General features: G+C 35.5%; 2 protein-coding genes across 6 annotated transcripts in view; both read left to right on the top strand.

Moving 5' to 3' along the window:
• LOC136831431 (2-hydroxy-3-oxopropionate reductase-like) overlaps positions 1 to 758 on the top strand; it is a 22,981-nt gene extending 22,223 nt beyond the window's left edge. For all 5 annotated transcript variants that reach the window (XM_067091889.1, XM_067091888.1, XM_067091885.1 and 2 more), the window contains exons 7-8: positions 1 to 10; positions 435 to 758. The exon at positions 1 to 10 is cut by the window's left edge and continues 172 nt beyond it. In XM_067091889.1, the coding sequence (XP_066947990.1) occupies positions 1 to 10; positions 435 to 641 (217 nt within the window). In that variant the 3' untranslated portion in view covers positions 642 to 758. The remainder of the gene's footprint in view (positions 11 to 434) is intronic.
• Positions 759 to 13,481: 12,723 nt separating this feature from the next.
• LOC136831106 (zinc finger MYM-type protein 1-like) lies at positions 13,482 to 20,044 on the top strand. Its single transcript, XM_067091059.1, has 4 exons — positions 13,482 to 13,594; positions 13,932 to 14,126; positions 18,562 to 19,059; positions 19,357 to 20,044. The coding sequence occupies exons 1-4, from the start codon at positions 13,482 to 13,484 to the stop codon at positions 20,042 to 20,044; spliced, it is 1,494 nt and encodes a 497-aa protein (XP_066947160.1).
• The last annotated feature ends 569 nt before the right edge of the window (positions 20,045 to 20,613 follow it).

The raw sequence follows: 20,613 nt of genomic DNA, 5'->3' as shown, positions 1-20,613 counted from the left end.
AAAATTTGAGGTAAGTTGCTAACCCTTTCTTTCAGAGTGTAATGTTGCCAAGTTCAGGTTACACCTATATTTACGCGTGTGAAGTGAACATTATTAGTAGCGTACAAGGAAGTTGAATGCCTAAAATAGTGGCATACAACGTTGATGAATGATGTGACGTGCGTGGTGAAAGGAACTTCGCAGACTTCTTGTCTCTCAACACTAAGCCGTGTGGAAAAGAAAAAAGCACTCCTTGTGTTGCATGCTATAAGTCAAGCATGTACGTGTGTCATGATTTACATACATTTACTTTAGTAGACTTAAAAATTAAGAATATATAAGCTTTGGCCAAATTACTCAGCGTTCGATCATACGTTTTAGAAGTCTCTGTAGTCTGTAAACGAATAGTTGTTTTGAGTTAAGGTAGACCTCTGCAATCGTTGTATTTTGTTCAGGTGCCGATGGAGATGAACCACCTTGCTCTTAGCGTCTACCTTCGCGGCATGTACCAGTTCGGAGCAGAAGCTGGATGTTACGTTCCTCCGAAAACTTATGAAATGGCCCTTGGTGAGAGTCTCAACATTCCTGGTTTCGAGAACTGGACGTATGAAAACAAAATCCATGATGGATCGCTTATCGTCTCGCATAATGGCATCAGTTAGATTTAAATCTGTTTCCTGCTCACAAAGTAATCGTTGCGAAAATTATGGTGTAATTTCGACGTAAGTTTTTAGGAGAGTAGCATCTTTTTAACATGATAATAAAAATTTTCAGTGATCTGTTATATTTTTAATTCTTCATTTTAAAGCCACCTTACCCATACATGGGCTCTCGCTCCTCAAGCAGCCTTATCAAACCAGTGGAATGTAAATAGAAAAGGACAGGTTATATTGTGGTAGTTAAGGGGAAAAAGGAAAATTTTTCCGAAAGGTAAGAAAAAGAGAAAACTCACAAGGAAAACATCCATAAGAATTCGGGGAAAAGGCTTAAGTGGTCGTTAGAGGGAATAGTTAAAATAGTTCAGATCTTTTACTTGAAGTGAAACCGACAGAGAAAATGCAGACAAAAAAAAAAAGAGAAAATTATAGGGAAAATCATCCTGAGCTTGCCTTACGCCAGCATGGACTCGTGCTCATGAACAGTCTGTAAAGAAAATGCATGAGAAACTATTAACATAAAAATCTATGGAAACTGCTCCTCAGATTTAAGTACTAGCTGTCGCGGTAAACCGAATGATTGTTAGATAGTTTCTGCTATCAAGCCAGGGTGCTGAAAAGGAGAGAAGGGAATTAGAGCTATAATTCATAAAGAATTATTACTGTTTAATTACTACTCACCAAGGAAAGGTCAGAAGGTGGGAGTGCAAAGGAAAGTATTTTGGCAATTTTTAGGTTTTGTCAGTCTAATGCAAAGGCAAAATTGAGTATCTTCCGTGTGTTGTTTCTGTTGATGATAAATTCCTAAAATAACAACGGGTGAAATGTCAGCTTTTCAAGGGTGATGGGACATCCACTGGTCTTCTCCCTGGCAGATTTCATAATTGTTAAAGATTTGATGAAATGTTTGTGAGATGGCAGAGATCTTGTAATTATGAGAGGATGAGTGAAGGACGTTGGGAAGGTGTAGGTAAAGGGGTGGGGTTAGGGGCAGACCTGGGAGCAGGTAGCTTTCATGCGGGTAGGACTTGTCTGTGGAGTGCTCTGTGAAAAGTGCCCGACTTGCGCGATGTTCAAAGTGAATACAAAGAAGAGGAAGGAAAAAGAGAAAATAAATATTGTAGAAATTAAATCAAGTAAAGGGAAGGTCAAACTATCATACAAACATTGTCTCATAATTATCGAAGCAGCACGTAAAGATGGAACATTAAAGAATATACTGGAGAAGGATAAGTCAACCCAAATCAAGAGAGTGTCAGCAACCTGCGGACATTGCTCTGGGGAAGTTGATGAGGAAGCAACTTGCTGTGAAATGCGTGATGTATGGTTCCATTATGAATGTTCAGGTATCGAGGTCAGATACACACCCATACTTCATAGTGATAACATATTGTACATCTGTAATAACTGCAAGAGGCCTGAACAAAGAACACACAAAAAACTCATTGAAGATGAGCTTGGAGAAAAAAAGAAAACAGAGATATTAACAAAGTTGATTCAGGATTCGGTTTAGAAAACTAGTGACGTCATGATCAACATAGATGAAATCCAAAACAAAATTGATAATGTTGATAAAGATGTAAAGACCATGAAAAACATGGACAAAACTTATGCTGAATCACTAAAGACAAAAAAAGTGCTTCTGATCAAATCTACAAACGAAAAGAGCACAGCAACTAACGAAAGAGACAAATTATGAGTCAACTAACTGCGCCAGTTGAACAGGTTAAAACAAGAGATGGACACTTATTTGTAAGATTTCCAGACAGGAAAAACTTAGAAAAGGCAAAAATGGAGATTCAGAAAATCAACAATATATCAGTAAATGAGAAGGGTAAACTTAAACCAAAAATAAAAGTAGTCTATGTCCTGAAGGATGAAGATGACATTGTCGATAACATTGTAAAGAAAAATCCATGGATAGGTAGCCTCAATTCTGAAAATGACGACCTGAAAATTGTAAAGGAAATGATAGCCAAAGATGACAAATATAAACGCTATATCATCAAATGCACACCACAAATACGAAAGGCTATCTATGATAGAGGTGACAAATTGTGTACACTGTATAGCCGTTGCAAAGTATACGACTGTTACATACCCTGTCAGTGCTATAAATGTCAGGAATTTGGTCACAGCGCAACAAATTGTAGAAATGACCAAGCTTGCCCTAGATGTGGTGAAAATCACAAATCAAATGAATGTGCTAGCAACATCTTCAAGTGTAAAAATTGTGTAAAGAAAGGCCATAGTGATACTAAACATAAAACATATGATGGCAATAAGTGCACAGTATATAAAGAATATGTGTCAAAGGTGAAAAATAATACAGATCATGGCTTTGACTAATAATCTTCTATGCAATTTAATACAAGAAGAAAGCAAATTTAAAAAAGAACTAAAGACTCTCCTATCCTGCAGGAACTACGATACCGACGAGAAAACACTGAAAGACAATTATAAAATATAAGAAGCACCTTATTTTGAAAACGTACAAGGGCCCACCAGAGAGGGAATTATCCCTGTGGACTGGAGGGCTGTACATAAAACCAAACAAAGTGAAACAAAGTGACATCAGGTGTCGACGAGCTAGTGTCGCTTTCCCAGCGCATGGTGGCTACTACAGTCTTGATTCCGGTCCAGAATTTGATCTTGAAGAGTGAGTTTTTCCTTTTAAGTATCAGTGCAAGGTCATGTGACACTGCATTGTTTGAACCATGGATAATGTGGTTCACAACACTTGGATGTCGTCGTTTCATCATTCTTGAACGTTTCCTAACAGACCTTGGTCTCATGTCTTTTGCCACAAGTAATGCACGCTGCATATATTTTACAACAGGCCTGGTGGCGTCCATATTGGTGACAAAAGAAGCACACAAGAGGTTCTGGAGTGCATTCTACAAAGGGGAATAACTCCTCTTTGACAGTGCCTTGTATCTTGTCTTACGTATGTAAGTTTAATGAGCTAGGGTATTTCCAACAGACGGTCCAAAGGGAACGTTGTTAGATATGAGCAGATGTAGCATTGGTAACCTCTTCATTTGCATATAACAATTGAAAATAGAGCTGGCTTCAGGAAATCCAAAGCTTTATGGTCTTTCAGATATGTTTAGTCCAAGGTATTTATTCTCAAGGACCACCATAGCCGCACGTGACGTCAATACTCCTGAGGGCAGCGTGCAAACCTTCAGCAAAAGTGGGAACTGGTCATGATCAGAGACAGGAGGGGAAAGAGTGGAGGAATTTAGAGGAAGAGATGAAGGAATATGAGGAGTGGGGAGAGGAGGGACGATATAAAGGCAGTTGTCACAGACACGGGCGTGTCCACAGCAGCATCTACAATGACTGAAGGTGAGTGAACTGCCAAAGTCTGGAGTAATAGAAAAACTGACAGCTGAGGAGTTGTAACCACTAACGGGAGAGCTAAAAGCAATACGACGACGTGCCTGGCATAAAAACTGAACGACCTATTTCTTATAGTTCCGTGCGCAAATGGCTGGGATAGAAATGAGTATGAAGTTATATGAGACCTAAAATTTTGAGATAGACATCCTATAAAATTTTATCATGTCTATGGTGTGTCGAGTAGTTGATATTCAGTGTTTAAAGGAAAGAATGGGATCAAAATAAAGATAGTTACACTGATATTTTCGTTATTCTAACGCACAAACAAGATATTCCAGGTAGTGGCATGGAATGTTCAGGAATCCCTAATGTCAGTGGAAGGTGTTTTCAGTAGCTAGTTGTCAATGGCAATTTTTCCTACTACAGCAAGATGTCACGAGTTCTTTTATACAAGATGGTTATGAATATTTGAAAACTTCTAAGATTTTGGTCGTCAGAAATTACCCCTCCTCCTTTAACACGCAAAGAAACAAATACCTTTTCTCTAGGACCAGTGGCGTTACTGACATTCCATCGGTTGGGGGGGCGGCCTAGGTGGGGCCAACGAAAATTGCACAAAACTGATGTACCAATTCTGTAATGAGTAAAATATAGTATTCTCGAATGTATATAGCCATGTGAATGAAGGAAAATAATAGTATTATTAATTACTAAACCTGTATTTGAAATTATTGAGCCCAATTTTCAATTAATATTCAACTCTTACTATATGCAAACGTATCAAATATTGCAGTGTAAATTTCCTCACAACCTTATATTCAACACTAGCCTAATTTCTATTATCAAATTTTAATTTTGAACTATAGTATAATAACCTTGTCATGTAAATATGTCAAAATAGTGCATATCATCAATAACACAAAAGACTTACGACCCTCCAAAATCTCTTCAAAATTTCAGCCTGTCCCATTCCCTCTTCTTCATCTCTCTCTCTGGAAATTAACTCTAAGCAGCAGTAGCAAATTGCATTGCACTTATTCAAAACTGTAACTATAGTTTCAGTCACTTCATACATAAGTTGATGATACTAAGTTGGATCAAAATATAGTGAACAAACATGCCATTTGTGTTAAAAACCTATAACTGTAATTCTGCTTTTGACCACTAAGGTGTTGAAGTTTAGCTACAAAGGGAATTACAACAGGGGAGGGGGTGGGGAAGCGTTTACTTGGGGAGGCCCGGGCCGCACCATAGCGACGCCACTGTCTAGGACTAAGTGTAGTTCATCAAGAGGGACGTTGTGTCTGAACTCTCTCAAAGGCTCTTTGCCAACAGGTACACATATCGGTTACCATATAGCCCATTCCTTCGACGCATGCGATGACATTGTATCAGCAGTAAACAGAAAGAATATACCAAACAATTCATGGTGGTCATATGTTTCACCTCTTACGTTTAATAGCAGTTTGTTAATAGTAAACTAATTACCATTACTTAAATGTCTTCTTGCTCTTCCAATACAATTAAGATTTGCTAATATGTAGTGCATAAAATAAAGTTTGTAATGCAGCAAAATATTAAGCTATGTTTCAGTTAGATCACTGATGAAAGCACAAGTTTCCACCAAGCCCAGGTTTGGAGCGAGGGTGCGTAAGCAAATGCTCAGTCCCCATTAATGTCTATCGTCATGTTGATATTTTCCTCTTCTCTGAAAATAATGGTGCATCTTCCTTTTCCACACGTACACTTGACTAGATGTAGCACTCACCTTCCTATTTTAAATTTTGCCAAATGGGAAACCTATAATGTTATACTGATGCATTTTGAAGGTGCTTCGTGGAAATTGCCAGGTACCACCCTGTTGTGGAAGAGTGAATTTGATGCGGGCAGTGAACCCCCTTTTTGTCTTTTGAATACCCCTCTCCTCTCTGCCTCTTTTTGACTGATTGTGACGTAACATATTGGCTGCTTCGTTTTATAGTGCCCAATTTAGATAAGATATCTTAGCCCGAATGAAGCAACTGAGGTACAGAATCAGTTACGGAAAATTAAAAGAAATTATGTTTGATAACATTGGAAAACAGAGGAGTCGAGTCGGAGTGATTTAACAGAAATTTTCAAAATTATACTTGATTTTGAATCAGTTGACCCACAATAAATGACTTCTGAATCGTAAATCATGTGACCGATGGAAAATATTGCCCTTTTATTTTACTTCGTTGTTTCGGTTCTGTCAGTTAACAGGTCTTAGTAACACGCGCTCGCGAACACGGTTTTGTTGGTACAGCGCAGTAATTTGCTTGCGATAGTTGAATTGATATGTTAGATAAAAATAAGTTGTCGGTGGTGGTGAGTGGACGTGATTAACCAGTGCTCCTGCACATTGGGTAAAGCCAATCTATCATTTGCTTTTTGCTTGGGAATTGGTTTTATTGTACATGGAAAAATTATTGAAGGAAAATACGATTGTCAATGATCGTGCATTATAGCTCAAAAAGGGGAACGCTGATTAAATTTGGTCCCACTTTCAAATTCAGAAGGGGAAAAGGTAAGGACTGCATACGATTTCATAAGAAATGTGCATTTATAGGTGAATCATAATAAGGAGAACGAGGTGACTCTCCTAAATGTTCAAGATTGATTATAAGGAAATGCAGAATGCGATTACTTTTGTTAAGTGATGAAGAGATCGCTGAGGTAGGTGTCAAAGTGACTGAACTTCAGTATATGCAGGTTGTGGCAGCAGCAGCTGGCCACTCTGTGAAATTTCCCCATGACGGAAAGATAAAGATTGATAATTCCGCGAAGAGGAAGGAATTGTCCGATATTGCGATGATGAAAATCACTGCTCTTAATGCGGAGATGAAAATTTTGGAAGATAAAGTCAAGGAAAAGAAATTACCAGTAAGATCTTCGCGGGCTTCGGGTAAAATCACTGAGAAGGAGGAGAGTGAGGGTGCTAATGTCTTTGAAGATATGCCAGAGTTAGGTGGTGCCTTTAATGGTAAAGCTGACTGTGCTGGTGGAGGTAGTCGAGATGATGAAGGGACCAGAAAAGTAATTTGGTGGAAGATGTTGAAACGGAAAAAGGCCTGGGAACTGGAACCAAATATAATGATTTGTAATGTTTATAGTTAGGAAGACTATCCAGAGTCAGTCCCTGTTGTCTAGAGTCAGATAAGCACCATTATTCCAGAAACCTGCAGAAAGTGGAACTACCCACTTCATTATAAAACTGGCTCCTGAAATTTTATTCATGATAACAGTGAAAAGGTTATGTCAGGCATGGCATAAGTGGCATGTACTGTATTATGTGCTTATTTATGCTGTCAGCAGTATTAACACCTTGAGATGGAATGCAGGTTTGAAAAAGGCGATTGTCTTTGATAATTGTGCTGGCAGTCATGTATTGACAGAATACAGTTCTAATGAGGTCAACTGTGGTCGGAAGTGTCTGGTTTCCACTCCTGAATCTAACGCATAACAAACAGTGCTTTGTGGTTAGTTGGAAACTCAATGCTGTGACCTTTCAGTGGGTAAGGCAAGGGGGGTGGGGGCGTTGGCGACTGTTACTGAATACAGTTTACAGTTGGGCTTTTTTTTTCCCGGTCCCACACCACCGAAGGCGCTCTGTGAGACCCGCAAGTTCATTTATCATATACACAATGGTGCAGACACATTCTGAGATTTTTATGGCATAATACATATTGTGTGTGACAAAGCCACACTGCCACAGCATTCTGAGAATAAGAAAGTCTTAAATATTTTTTCTTGAATGACCTGAAATTTTCAGTCCTCCTAACATCAAGTGGAAGTTTATTGTATGATCTTGGTGCTGCAAAATTTAAAGGCTCTAACCCAACATTTGAAGTGCATCTTAGCGAAATAACCAGAAACCATCTTGTGGTGATTCCATTCGTTGGCTGTATTATGCTCAACAATTCTCAAATATTTTAACCATCCAGTCTTGATAGCCTTTCTATGTCTGAGTGTCTGTGTGTGTGTCCCTCCCCGTCCCCATTCCCCTTCCTCCCCCTCACCTCCCCTTCCCCCTTCCCCTCACCATTTCAGAGTTTTGTATTGTATGTGGACTCCCGGATTGGTGGGGGACATCAGAAACCTGTTCTGTCTCGGGAACCCCAAACCGAGAGGTGGTCCTCATTCTGGGATTCTTTAGGGGTTTTTGACCCATCACACGGGGTTTTCCTCTTAGGCTTTCTACACCGAAAACAACTCTCAGGGCATCAAATGTTACAGAGTTTGAAATTGGCTCCATAACAAATGGATGACCCAAGGCTCTTTACTTTGGAGAATCCTTACAAATCTATAAACATTTTGTTAATAGTATTGTGCAAGAACGGGGGAAGCCCACGTTCTTGGAGATGAAAGACTTGAAGACGTCTTCGCAACTCCAGGATCCTTTGAAGCAGTCTTCAGCTCCTGAAACATTCCTGGAGAATGTTTCAGGAGCTGGATTATAATAGAGCGGCAGCCCGGACCATTCAGTGCAACGAACGAGATACCGACTGTAACCCCTACCGATATTTAGGAGTAGACTTGTAAACGGTGAAACTGACCGTCCGCCGAAAATATATGGGTGGCTTACTTAACAAGCACCACTAATTGCTTGTTAGATTTTGGGTCTAGATCCAGTATAAGAGATACCAGATGAAACTAATATATAATATATCCTTGGACTCTCCTGATTATAGAATGACCAGTGACAGACATACTGGAGAGGATGGGTTCCCCTGACAGACACACTGAAAAGGGGGCTTTGTTAATTGGCTCTAGATCCAGCTTAGGAGATACTAGAAAATTTACACTAAATAGCACTGCACATCCTAGAGTACTATGGTAGTCATGATAGACATTTTAGTGGGTGGTTACCCCCTGACTAAGCAAGTTGGTAGAGCTGTGGACTGCAACATCCTAGACCGGAGTTCGACTCCCCGGTGGGTGATGAAGAGTTACATTTTTATTTCTGGTGATAGAAATTCATTTCTCGCTATAATGACAGACCCCACAATGAGTGGGGAGGTCCCGTTGCTAGAACAGGGTCTGCACGTAAAATAAGTCTAACATTGGAGCCCTAGAGAGCTGTTAATCAGCTCAGTGGTCTGGTAAAACTAAGGTAAAACTTTTTTACCCCTGACAGACACCCCACAATGAGTGGGGAGGGGGAGACAGGATCTGCATCAACATTGGAGATACCAAGCACTGCACATCCTGGAGTGCTGTGATGGTCATGACAGACATTTTAATGGGTGGTTACCCCTGACAGACATAACCAACGATTGGAGGTGAGAGATGGGACACCTTGAAATGATTCAATATGTATCATAGGCGATATTAATATTTAAAGTATTCAACAAGAAAATGGTAATTTTCTGCAATTCGTGAGCCAGATAAAATTTAAAAGGCAAAAATATTTCATATGATTTATTATTCACATAGGCTATACTAGGTTCAGTGACTTCGAACATATTTCGGATGTATGTCTCCACCAGGCAAGAAAACTCACAAGATATAATCACTATTAACGAAATATGCCTTACATCCAAGTACTAACTATAACCCCATTGCAACAGTCACTTATATTTGATTCTCAAAAACAAAAATCACAAACAAAATTATTTGTATGTTATGTACATACGTACAAGAACAGTTCCGCTGCACTGTCAGAGGTTTGCTTTGGAAGAATCATGCATCCGTAATATTTATTGGAATTACTTTTGAAAAAGAAAGGGAAAAAACAAACTTGTACGATGTGTACGTACTTACAAGTACTGTTGTACTGTCAGAGATTTGGCTTTGGAAGAATCACACATCGGTAACATTTAATGAAAATATTCTTGAAAAAGAAAGAGGAAAAAACTAACATATGAACTTTGAGCATAATATCGATACTAGTTTTTCTATACACGTTCACTGCAGATTTAACATACATGAAGGTATTATAGTTTCTTATGCCTTACCCACTGATTTAATTAATAACACAAATACATTTCCTTAACACTTACTGACCAATTCTGTTTGAAAATAAATACAAATCACTCATGAAAACAATCTGTCCATATTTACATGTAAGAATGACTGGATAATCTCAGCTCAGTTGCTGCAGAGAGCCGGAAATAGAGAGGAGTTGACCATATGGCACCTGGATAGATGAAAAATTTATAAAAAAATTTATAAAACAAAATGCCTTACTGAATGTCTATATTTCAAGTTTGTTTGTCTCACTTGAATATAAAACAGGAAGAATAAAAATTATATAATTATTCATAACAGTATATATACCAAATAAATGTCTGCATTTCAAGATGGTTTGTCTCACTTCCACATAGAAAATTATAAATAAAAATAAAACTTAAAAATAAACAAATTGAAAATAAAAGTAAAAACATAAAACTAAGGCAAAAAACTAAAATAAACTGAAAATAAAAATAAACCTAAAAACAAAATTATAAATAAAAATAAAACAAATTAAAAATAAAAGTAAAAGAATAAAACTAAAACTAAAGCTAAAAATATAATTATAAATGAAAATATATTGAAAATAATACAAACTAAAAATAAAAGTAAGACGAAAATAAAATTAAAAATAAAACTAAAAATAAAATTAAAGCCAAAAATAAAAATAAAACTAAAAATAAAATAAGAAATAAAACTAAAACTAAAAAAAGCTAAAACTAAAAATAAAATAAAGCTAAACATAAAAATAAAACTAAAAATAAAACTAAATCAGTTTAAAACTGACACTAAAACTAAAAATAAAAAGAAAACTAAAAAAAATAAAAAATAAAAACAAAACGAAAAATAAAACTAGAAATAACAATAAAACTAAAAATAAGAATAAAAATAAAATTAAACAAAATAAAATTAAAAATAAAAATTAAAAAAAGAGAAGACCAAAACTAAAACTAAAAATCAAACTAAACCTAAAAATAAAAATAAATTAAAAATAAAACTATAAATAAAATAACACCAAAAATAAAATTTAAGGTAAAACTAAAACTGAAAATAAAACTAAAAGTTCAACTAAAATAAAACTAACACAAAATTAAAAAACTAAAAAAACAACACTAAAATTATAACTAAAAATAAAACTGAAAACAGTTCTAAAAATAAAACTAGAAATAAAAATAAATCTAATATAAAGCTAAAACTAAAGATAAGTATAAAAAAACAAAACTAAAAATAACAATAACCAAAAATAAAACTAAAAATAAAAATAACACCAAAAATAAAACTAAATAAAAATAAAACAAAAATGAAACTAAAAATCAAAATGAGACCAAAACTAAAACAAAATACTAGAACTAAAAGTAAAACAAAAAAAAAACTAAAATGAAAATAAAAATGAAACTAAAAATAATACTCTAAATAAAAATAAAACCAAAAATGAAACTAAAAACAAAACTAAAGCTAAAAATATAACTAAAAATAAAATGAAAAATGAAAATAAAACTAAAAATAAAACTAGAAAAACTGAAAATAAAATTAAAAATGCAACTAAAACTAAAAATAAAAGTAAAACTAAAAATAAAATATATAAATTAAGAATAAACCTAAAAATAGAAATAGAACTAAAAGTAAAAATAAAACTATAACTAAAAATAAAAATAAAATATGAAGTAAAACTAAAAATGAAACTAAGAATATTAATAAAACTCAAAATAAAACTAAAATAAAAATAAACTAAAAATCAAAATTAATCTAAAATAACTAAAAACCAAAATAAAACTAAAAATAAAATAAATTAAAAAAAAATTAAAACTAAAATAAAAACTAAAGATAAAAATAAAACTGAAAATAAAACAAAAAATAAAAATATAACTAAAAATAAAACTAATAATAAAACTAAAAATTAAACTAAGAATAAAATATATCTAAAAATAAAACTAAAACTAAAGATAAAACAAAAAATAAATTAAAGGTAAAACTAAAAATAAAAATAAACATAAAATAAAAATAAAAAACCATAATTAAAAATAAAATAAAACTAAAATCAAAACTGAAAATAAAACTAAAAACAAAAATAAAACTAATAAAAAAATAGAAACAAAAACAAAACTGAAAATAAAAGTAAAACTAAAAATAATAATAATAAAATTAAAAATAAAAATAATACAAAAACAAAAATAAAAATAGATAAAATAAAAAATAAATAAAAAAGTAAAAAAAAAATTATAAAAAATTAAAAATAAAAATAATAATAAACATAAAAAAATAAAAATAGAGCGATAATATAAAACCAAATTAACATAAAAAACTTTATTTCCATTTTTCAACAGTTAATCTATATACCATAATTTGAAATTATGTACAACATACGTTGACGTATAAAGATACCAGAGAGAGAGAGAGAGAGACTCTCTTGTCGCCATTCATTCAATGTAATTGAGGCTTCTTCAAGACGTCGCCTAAGCATTATTACTCGTTTTATTTTATGGTTGTATTCTAATATTTGTCTTAAAAATATATTAATATTCATTTTCTGAAAATTCCAAAGACCAGCATTGCTTGGAAATGGCGTATAAAGAATGCCTCTGATGTATACAGTATGTATATATATATATATATATATATATATATATATATATATATATATATATATATATATATATATATATATATATATATATATATATATATATATATATATATATATATATATATATATATATATATATGTATATGTATATATATATATATATATATATATATATATATATATATATATATATATGTGTGTGTGTGTGTGTGTGTGTGCATATGTATATGTATTTATGTGTATATATGTACACACACATATATAAACATATAAATTATGTACATATGTTTGTGTGGCTGTCTTTCTGTCTGTGTGTCCGGAGGCTCTGGCATCCTGGAGTCTTTAAGATTTAAGAAGACGTTGTAATCCAACGGGCCTTTCTCCAAGAGGTGGAAGAAATGATTCCGAAGACAGATTCTAGATCCGTTCAGGAGCTGAAGATGGCTTCACAGAATCCTGGAGTCTTTAAGAATCTAAGAAGACGTTATAATCGCATGGGCGTTTCTCCAGAAATGCTTCAGGAGCTGAAGACTGCAATACTATTAACAAAATGTTTTTAGATTTGTAAGGATTGTCCAAACTAAAGAGCCTTGGGCCTTCCATTTGTTATGGAGCCGATTTCAAACTGTAACATTTGATGTCCCACGAGTCGTTTTTGGTGCTGAAAGCCTAAGAGGAAGACCCCGTGTGATAGGTCAAAAACCCCTTAGGAATCCTTGAATGAGGACTACCTCTCGGTTTGGGGTTCCGAGACAGGACAGGTTTCTGACATTCCCCGCCAATCCGGGAGTCCACAAATAATACAAAAACTCTGAAACGTTTGTTTGTTTGCTTGTTAGTTTACTTGCACACTGGAAGGTAAACAGGGCTGGTTCTGCCCATAGACTTTTGCTGACTATTGTTAGTAGGGTTAGCTTAGTTGTGGGTATGGGTTTGGTACAGATATGAGTAAGGGTATGGTACAGATTTGTGTATGGATATGGGTGTGGTACGGATTTGGGTATGGATATGGGAATGTTATGATATGGATATGGGTATGTTATGGGTATGGATATAGGTATGGGTATGGGTATGGCTATGGTATGGTATGGATATGGGTATAGGTATGGGTATATTGGTGTGGGTATGGGTATGGGGTATAGTATGGGTATGGTACAGATATGGTATTGGTATGGTATGGATATGGGTATGGGTACTGGTATCAGTAAGGGTATGGGTATGTGTATGGTACAGGTATGGGTATAGGTATGGTAAAGAATGGGTATGGTTATGGTATGGATATGGGTATGGGTATTGATACCGGTATGGGTATGGAACAGATTATGGGTATGGAATGGGTATGGGCATGATACAGATATGTGTATGGTATAGGTATGGGTATGGGCATGATACAGATACGGGTATGGGTATGGGTATGGTAGGGATATGGGAACTAGCAAATGTGAGCGACAACGAGCATCTTCTAGTCTTTTATTAATCTTGCTGCTCAAGAATGTACAAGTCTGTAGTACGTGGACTCACAAGAAATGTGCAGCTCTTGATGGAGTGAAAAACGATGTGTACGCTGAGAGATCATTTAAAAATGACCGGTGACACAGGAGAGGCATCCACCGCTGACGCACCAACCTCCTCCTAGGCTGTTCACTTTTGTTCACTTTGTTTGGTTTTATCTACAGACCTCCATAGGGATAATTCCCCCTCTGGCGGGCCCTTGTACTTTTTCAAAATAAGGGGCTTCTTATATTTTATGATTGTCTTTCAGTGTTTTCTCGTCAGTATCGCAGTTCCTGCAGAATAGGAGAGTCTTTCGTTCTTTTTTAAATTTGCTTTCTTCCTGTATGCTCTTCACTTCAGGCGGTATTTTGTTGTATAGTCTTGTTGAACAGTGTACAAATGCTCTCTCGTCTGACTTACAATTTGTTCTAGGTTCAAATAGTCTATACGCTTCACTTGCATGTCTGATTACAATATTCATTTCAGGTCTAAAGAAGCTTAAGCAGTTTCTCAGATATGTTGGTTCATCATGTTTTAGTGCTTTAAAGACTGTAAGTAGTATTTTCTATTTTATTCTAGCTTTTACTGGGAGCCAATGTAGCTCAATTAGTGCCGGGATTATTCTATAACGGGAACGCAGTCCTTTTATTAACCTGGCGGCTCTATTTTGTACTCCTTGCAATTTTCGTAGTAGGTAGTAGGGAGACCGTAGTACATAACGCTGCAGTAGTCAAGCCTCGAAAGTATTTGGTTGCAAATTGCTGTTTTCAAAGTATACTTCGTTTAGGTATTTTCTAATAAATACAATGTTTTTAATATGATAGTATTCAAATGTACTGAACACATTTTGGTTCATTATAGATACTTTGTACACTTTTTTTACAAAGATTCCCACTCTATCACCGTTTTTTTTCTCTCTCTTGGTACATGGTAAAAGTTGAGACGACCCTGGCGTCATTTCGTTTATTTTAGAATAATCACTTACATTATTGTTTAGCCAAGTCTCCGTTAGCATTCATATATCTAGATTGTGATCATTTATAAGACTTCTAATAGTGTTAGTTTTATTTCCTAAGGACTGTATGTTTATTAAATTGCATAGAAGATTATTAGTCAAAGCCATGATCCGTATTATTTTTCACCTTTGACACATATTCTGTATATATACTGTGCACTTATTGCCATCATTTTTATGTTTAGTATCACTATGGCTTTCTTTACACAGATTTTACCCTTGAATATGTTGCTAGCACATTCATTTGATTTGTGATTTTCACCACATCTAGGGCAAGCTTGGTCATTTCTACAATTTGTTGCGCTGTGACTAAATTCCTGATATTTATAGCATTGACAGGGCATGTAACAGTCGTATACTTTGCAACGACTATACAGCGTACACAATTTGTCACCTCTATCATAGATAGCCTTTCGTATTTGTGGTGTGCATTTGATGATATAGTGTTTGTATTTGTCATCTTTGGCTATCATTTCCTTTACAAATTTTAGGTCGTCATTTTCAGAAATAAAGTTACCTATCCATGGGTTTTTCTTTACAATGTTATCGACAATGTCATCTTCATCCTTCGGGACATAGACTACTTTTATTTTTGGTTTAAGTTTACCCTTTTGCGGTCAAGAAGAGTACAAAGAATCAACGTTCCTAATGATCGAGTTTGAAGATAATGAGCGAATGAGCGGAGTATTTGCCGGAAATTCCCCGCACAACGATCTTTTGATAATGCTTATATATGTTGTTTGTACATGTTGTTCATGTGAAATCCAAATATATCTGCACGTTTATGGTATTGCAGGCCATGAAAATACGGGTAACCGAAGCATATCTTATTCGAGAATGACACTCCTGCATTGTTTTGTTCGATTTTTGCTGATGATTGTAGCATGTACATTTTTGCGTGAGTGTAGCTTACCTTCCTGTGGTGTAGTTGGCACGAGAGATTATCGGTTCCTTGTGTGTATGTGTGCGCGCGCATAAGTGCGTTTGGTATATTGGCGTGACATCACCCAATTTAAATTGCATTGTCACATATCACTAGTTAATGCACTACATTAACAAATATGTTGAAAAATTTGAGTGTTATGTTTTGAGTTTATTTTTGATAACGAACTTGACGATTATTTATAATTTTTTTTTTCATCCTACTGTGAACTTTGTGAATTAGTTCTGAAATATTCGCGTTAATTGTGTAACTTGTCATCCTTTCCCAATAAAGCCTTTATGCAGACCATTATGCGCATTGCGCTCTACTCTCGGCGTAACTCTTGAGGTGAGGTGATGTCTGATGATGATGATGATGATGATGTGTGTGTGTGTGTGTGATTAGAAGGGTCGATGGTCCTTATCTTTTGAGCTTTGTTGTAATTTTTGTTCGTTTGAGTGCCATCTAATTCAATTAATTTCTGATATAATTACCCATTTGATGTATCTAACCTTTAGTAATTAGCTTAGTTTTAATTTCAACCAGTGAGTTTCAGCATCCCTCCATTTAAGCTATTTCACTTTCCCCGTGATCCCATGTCAATGAATGTTATTTGATCTGGTAACCACTGTGTAGTGATCATATTCTGAATTTATGCAAGTAACTTATAGGAACAAGGTGACATAGTATATATGACTGTGTCATCTTGGGTTAGGAGATATTTCCCCGTAATTTAGAAACGTAAGCTTTTGGCGGTTTTGACCATGTGACAGCATTAAGTAGGCTTATACATACAGTCCAATGTCCATACAATTATTTTCTCCCAGCACTATAAAAGAAAATAAAAAAAGAAAAGAAAGTTAAGTTGCTGACAGCAGATTTACAGAGGAAAAAAATATTGCGACCTGAATAAAAATGAAGAAACAGTAAAACTGAGGGGTAGAGATATGATGTTGCTCATTAAGATTGGTAATGTTGTCAATGTAATTATAAAAACTGCAAAGAAGCTTTCCCCAAAAATTGTAATATGCAATGTATCAAGTGAAGAGGCAAAGGAAGATCTTGAAAACAACCTGATTTCAAGAAATGAATATTTACAGATGCCGAGAATATTGACAACAAGAATCAGAGTATTTCAGATAAACCAGCTGCTGGGAATACTAAGCATAACATAATGAAAGGATACAGTTGTTGGACTCATGAATTTATGAGACTGGCGATAAGATAAAGCTAGAGTGGGTTCCATATGCAAGAGACAGATCTCAAGTTACCGCGTTTCTGTTGTCGAAAGTATGGTTAGAACAAAAATGCCCTGGAGAGAGAGAGAGAGAGAGAGAGAGAGAGAGAGAGAGAGAGAGAGAGAGAGAGAGAGAGAGAGAGAGATGATCCATGCTGAGGTTAATATGCGACGAATTACAGAGCAGGGGATTGTAACTTAAAGGTTAGAAAATGCTGAAATTACAAGAGATTTTCAGAAGTCTTCAATCATGCGGTGAATGAGAGGTGTAAAACATCAGAGGATTAGAAACAAAACTTATCGAGAAAAGTGACTCTAAGCGCTTGTAAATAATATGTGATTTTACAAATATTAATTGGATGGAAATGAACCAGTTGAAATCAAATGAGGAATGTAATGAATGCTCTAGGCTCAACGGCCGGAGTACCGTCGAGGTGTTCAGTTCAGTGGGCATAGAATTCTGAAACGGTACTTTAAAGCATTTAAAAAAAATTTCCAAAGATTGTTTCTAGAAGATCTATGATAGCAACAGCTACGGCAGCGAAAAACAAGATTAATGACGTTTACAGAAAAAGGCTAACATGAATAGCTTTTTTGAGGTGTGGCCTACAGAGCGTCTGGTGTCATTTTATGACGAAGTTGGGCCGTGATTCAAAAACACTAAAAAGTAACAAAACTTAAGGTGAGTTCGAGACGTTAAGAAGCTTTGGAGTGGAAATAAGGCGAATAGCAGTAGTAAATACTGATTACGGAACAAATGTTACTGTCTTTAAATGCTGAATTATAAACATTAGAGATGACAGATTAGAAGCTTTTTTCATACACTCCTGAAACATGTCATAATGAATATATAGATTCTACTAGTAACTTTTTACTAGATACTTATGCAACTGTAATAACAACAATGCTCTCTTGACTTCTCGAATTCTTCACACTTTTCAGATGCGCTTGTCATTACAAAGATTCTTATGCAGTAATAAAAGTAATTCTGATGTCTGTAGCATGGTAATTCATGGTAGTTTGTTGAAATGGCCTCTTTCACTCGCGCTTTCTTTCTCATTCCTATAGCGAGTATGTTGGTATGGCGGGGGGGAGGGGGAGAATTTGGGCTTTGTTTTCAGCTACTGTTCCCGACTTAAAATTCTTAAGAGAACTCGGGCGATGGCATATATAGGCGGACGAGCCAGGGAGGCTGTAGACCTCCCAAGATTTGGGCAGACACAAATTTTTCAGGCAGAGGAGCCAATGTAGCAGGGCTATTCAACTGGCAGATCGTGAGCTAAATCCGGTCCATGAGTGTTTTTTCTTTTCATGTTTGAAATTTTACTTTTCTGAACACAAGAACTATGTTCACAGGAATCGGCAATTTTTAAAAACAATTGCTGAATGTTTACTTCACACTGCACAACAAAATACTGCGCAGCGTGGCCATGAAGAAAAATCGGATGATACTGTAAGCGCTTCAGATATAAATCGGGGAAATTTTTTAGAACTGCTTCATTTACATAGCAAACACATCCAATGGCTTGAAGACAGGTTGAAGAGCAATCTAGGAAACATGCTCAGTGGACTTTTCCTAGTATTCAGAATGAATTACTCCAGATCTCTGCAGACCTCATTCTTGGTCGCATTAAGAAAGATCGTTGCCAGTGAACATTATGGGATAATAGTAGATGAAACCTCTGACATAAGTCGTACTGAGCAGGTTTCCATTTGTCTCAGCTTTCTTAACAAAGTGAAGAAGAGAGAGGCATTTGTAGGATTTTATGAGACAAAGACTACTGATGGTGAAGCTTTGTTTGCTCTTGTCACAAAGGCAATCGGTGATCTTAATTTAGATATTCGAAATTGTTGGTGAATGTTTTGATGGAGCCTCAAACATGGGTGGTAAAGAAAAAGGATTAGCAGCCAGAATGAAAGAATGTGCATCATTGGCAATCTACGTACACTGTAATGGACACTTATTAAATCTGATACTGCAAGACGCAATGAAAGAAGTGGTCCCACAACGCAATGCACTTGGCACAATTCAGAGTTTATATAATTTTCTTAAAGCTGGCCCAAAACGACATACTTTCTTTGGATAAAGCAAAGTTGAACAATGAGCATTTACCACTTAAAATCCTTAAGTATCACACGATGGTCATGAAGGTGGGAAGCCGAGAAAAGTGTTCACGAGCAAATTGAGATAATTGTAAAAGCTCTCATTCAGCTAGCAGATGACAAAGATCCCAAGACATACTCTGATAGTCGTGCACTTCTTTCTGAAATCTGTGACTTTGAGTTCATTCTTGGACTCTGTATCCTCAAAGTCATTCTTTTAAACACCAACAGTCTGAGCAGATACTTACAGCCCAAAATTATGGATGTCATCACTGCTCGGCGAAATGCAGATCTTACCATCAGGACACTGGGAGAATGCCGTAATAATGATAGCTTTGGCAAGATCTGCCAAAAGGCTGACCAAATCAGCCAAAACCAAAACATAAAATCTTGGATTGAAAACACAAGATTCGACTTCTGTGATGCACGGATACCTCGAAGAAACCCATCTTGTCGACTGCAAGTAGGAGAATTGACAGGGATGGATGCCCAACCTGTACTGACACCAGTACAGCATCACTGTGTCAACATTTATTATAGTTCAATTGACAAGGTCCTGTCAGAACTGGAAGTTCGTTTCAAGGGTAATGACCAAGCTGTTCTGTGTGCTTTTGGTGCCATTGCAATAAGTGATTCACAAAGTGACTATGAACTGATTGAAAACTTTTATGGCCTGGACAAGGATCTGATGGAAGCAGAACAGAGACTTTTCCCTAAGTTTAAGCAAAGGCTGTAATGGGAAAATTATTCCTTTAAATATTATTGATTTGTTTTGTAATGATGAATCAATTCCTAAACAAATCAATAATATTTAAAGGAATAATTTTCCCATTACAAGGCGACAAGGAGTCTTCCTCAAAACAGCATCAGATGTTGTACAGTTTCTACACGAAAATGAACTGTCAGAAATGGTACCCGAGTTCATGAAGATTGTAGCCTATCTGTTTTGGCTGTCATCCCTGCTACTTCATGTTCAGCAGAGAGGTCTTTCAGCGGACTTCGTAGGCTGAAATTCAACCTTCGCAGCATCATGGGTCAAGCGAGAGTTAGATGCCTTGCACTTATCAACATAGAAAGGGAATATGCTAATAGAGTGATTGAAGAAGATATGGACAAAATTATAGATGTTTTTGGAAAAAGAAAAGGACGTGAAAAATATTTTTTCTAACCCGATTTTTTTCTGTAAACCTTAAACATCACTTTATTATGATAGGAAAAGAAGCACCTTATTTTTTAATCATGTTTTAATTTAGCATGAAGGTGAACTATAATTTACTGCAATTTTTAATAATTACTATATTTATA

The sequence above is a fragment of the Macrobrachium rosenbergii genome, chromosome 48 (genome assembly GCF_040412425.1).
Source record: "Macrobrachium rosenbergii isolate ZJJX-2024 chromosome 48, ASM4041242v1, whole genome shotgun sequence".
Classification (NCBI taxonomy): Eukaryota; Metazoa; Arthropoda; class Malacostraca; order Decapoda; family Palaemonidae; genus Macrobrachium; species Macrobrachium rosenbergii.
This window is presented reverse-complemented; position numbering and strand designations above follow the sequence as displayed.

Excerpts from the sequence above, each read along its gene's own strand:
- LOC136831106 (XM_067091059.1), top strand. The coding sequence starts at position 13,482 with ATGAGTAAGGGTATGGTACAGATTTGTGTATGGATATGGGTGTGGTAC. Across the intron at positions 14,127-18,561 it reads AGATCATTTAAAAATGACCG|GAATCGGCAATTTTTAAAAA; the intron begins GTGACACAGGAG and ends CTATGTTCACAG. Across the intron at positions 19,060-19,356 it reads TTAGATATTCGAAATTGTTG|GTGGGAAGCCGAGAAAAGTG; the intron begins GTGAATGTTTTG and ends ATGGTCATGAAG.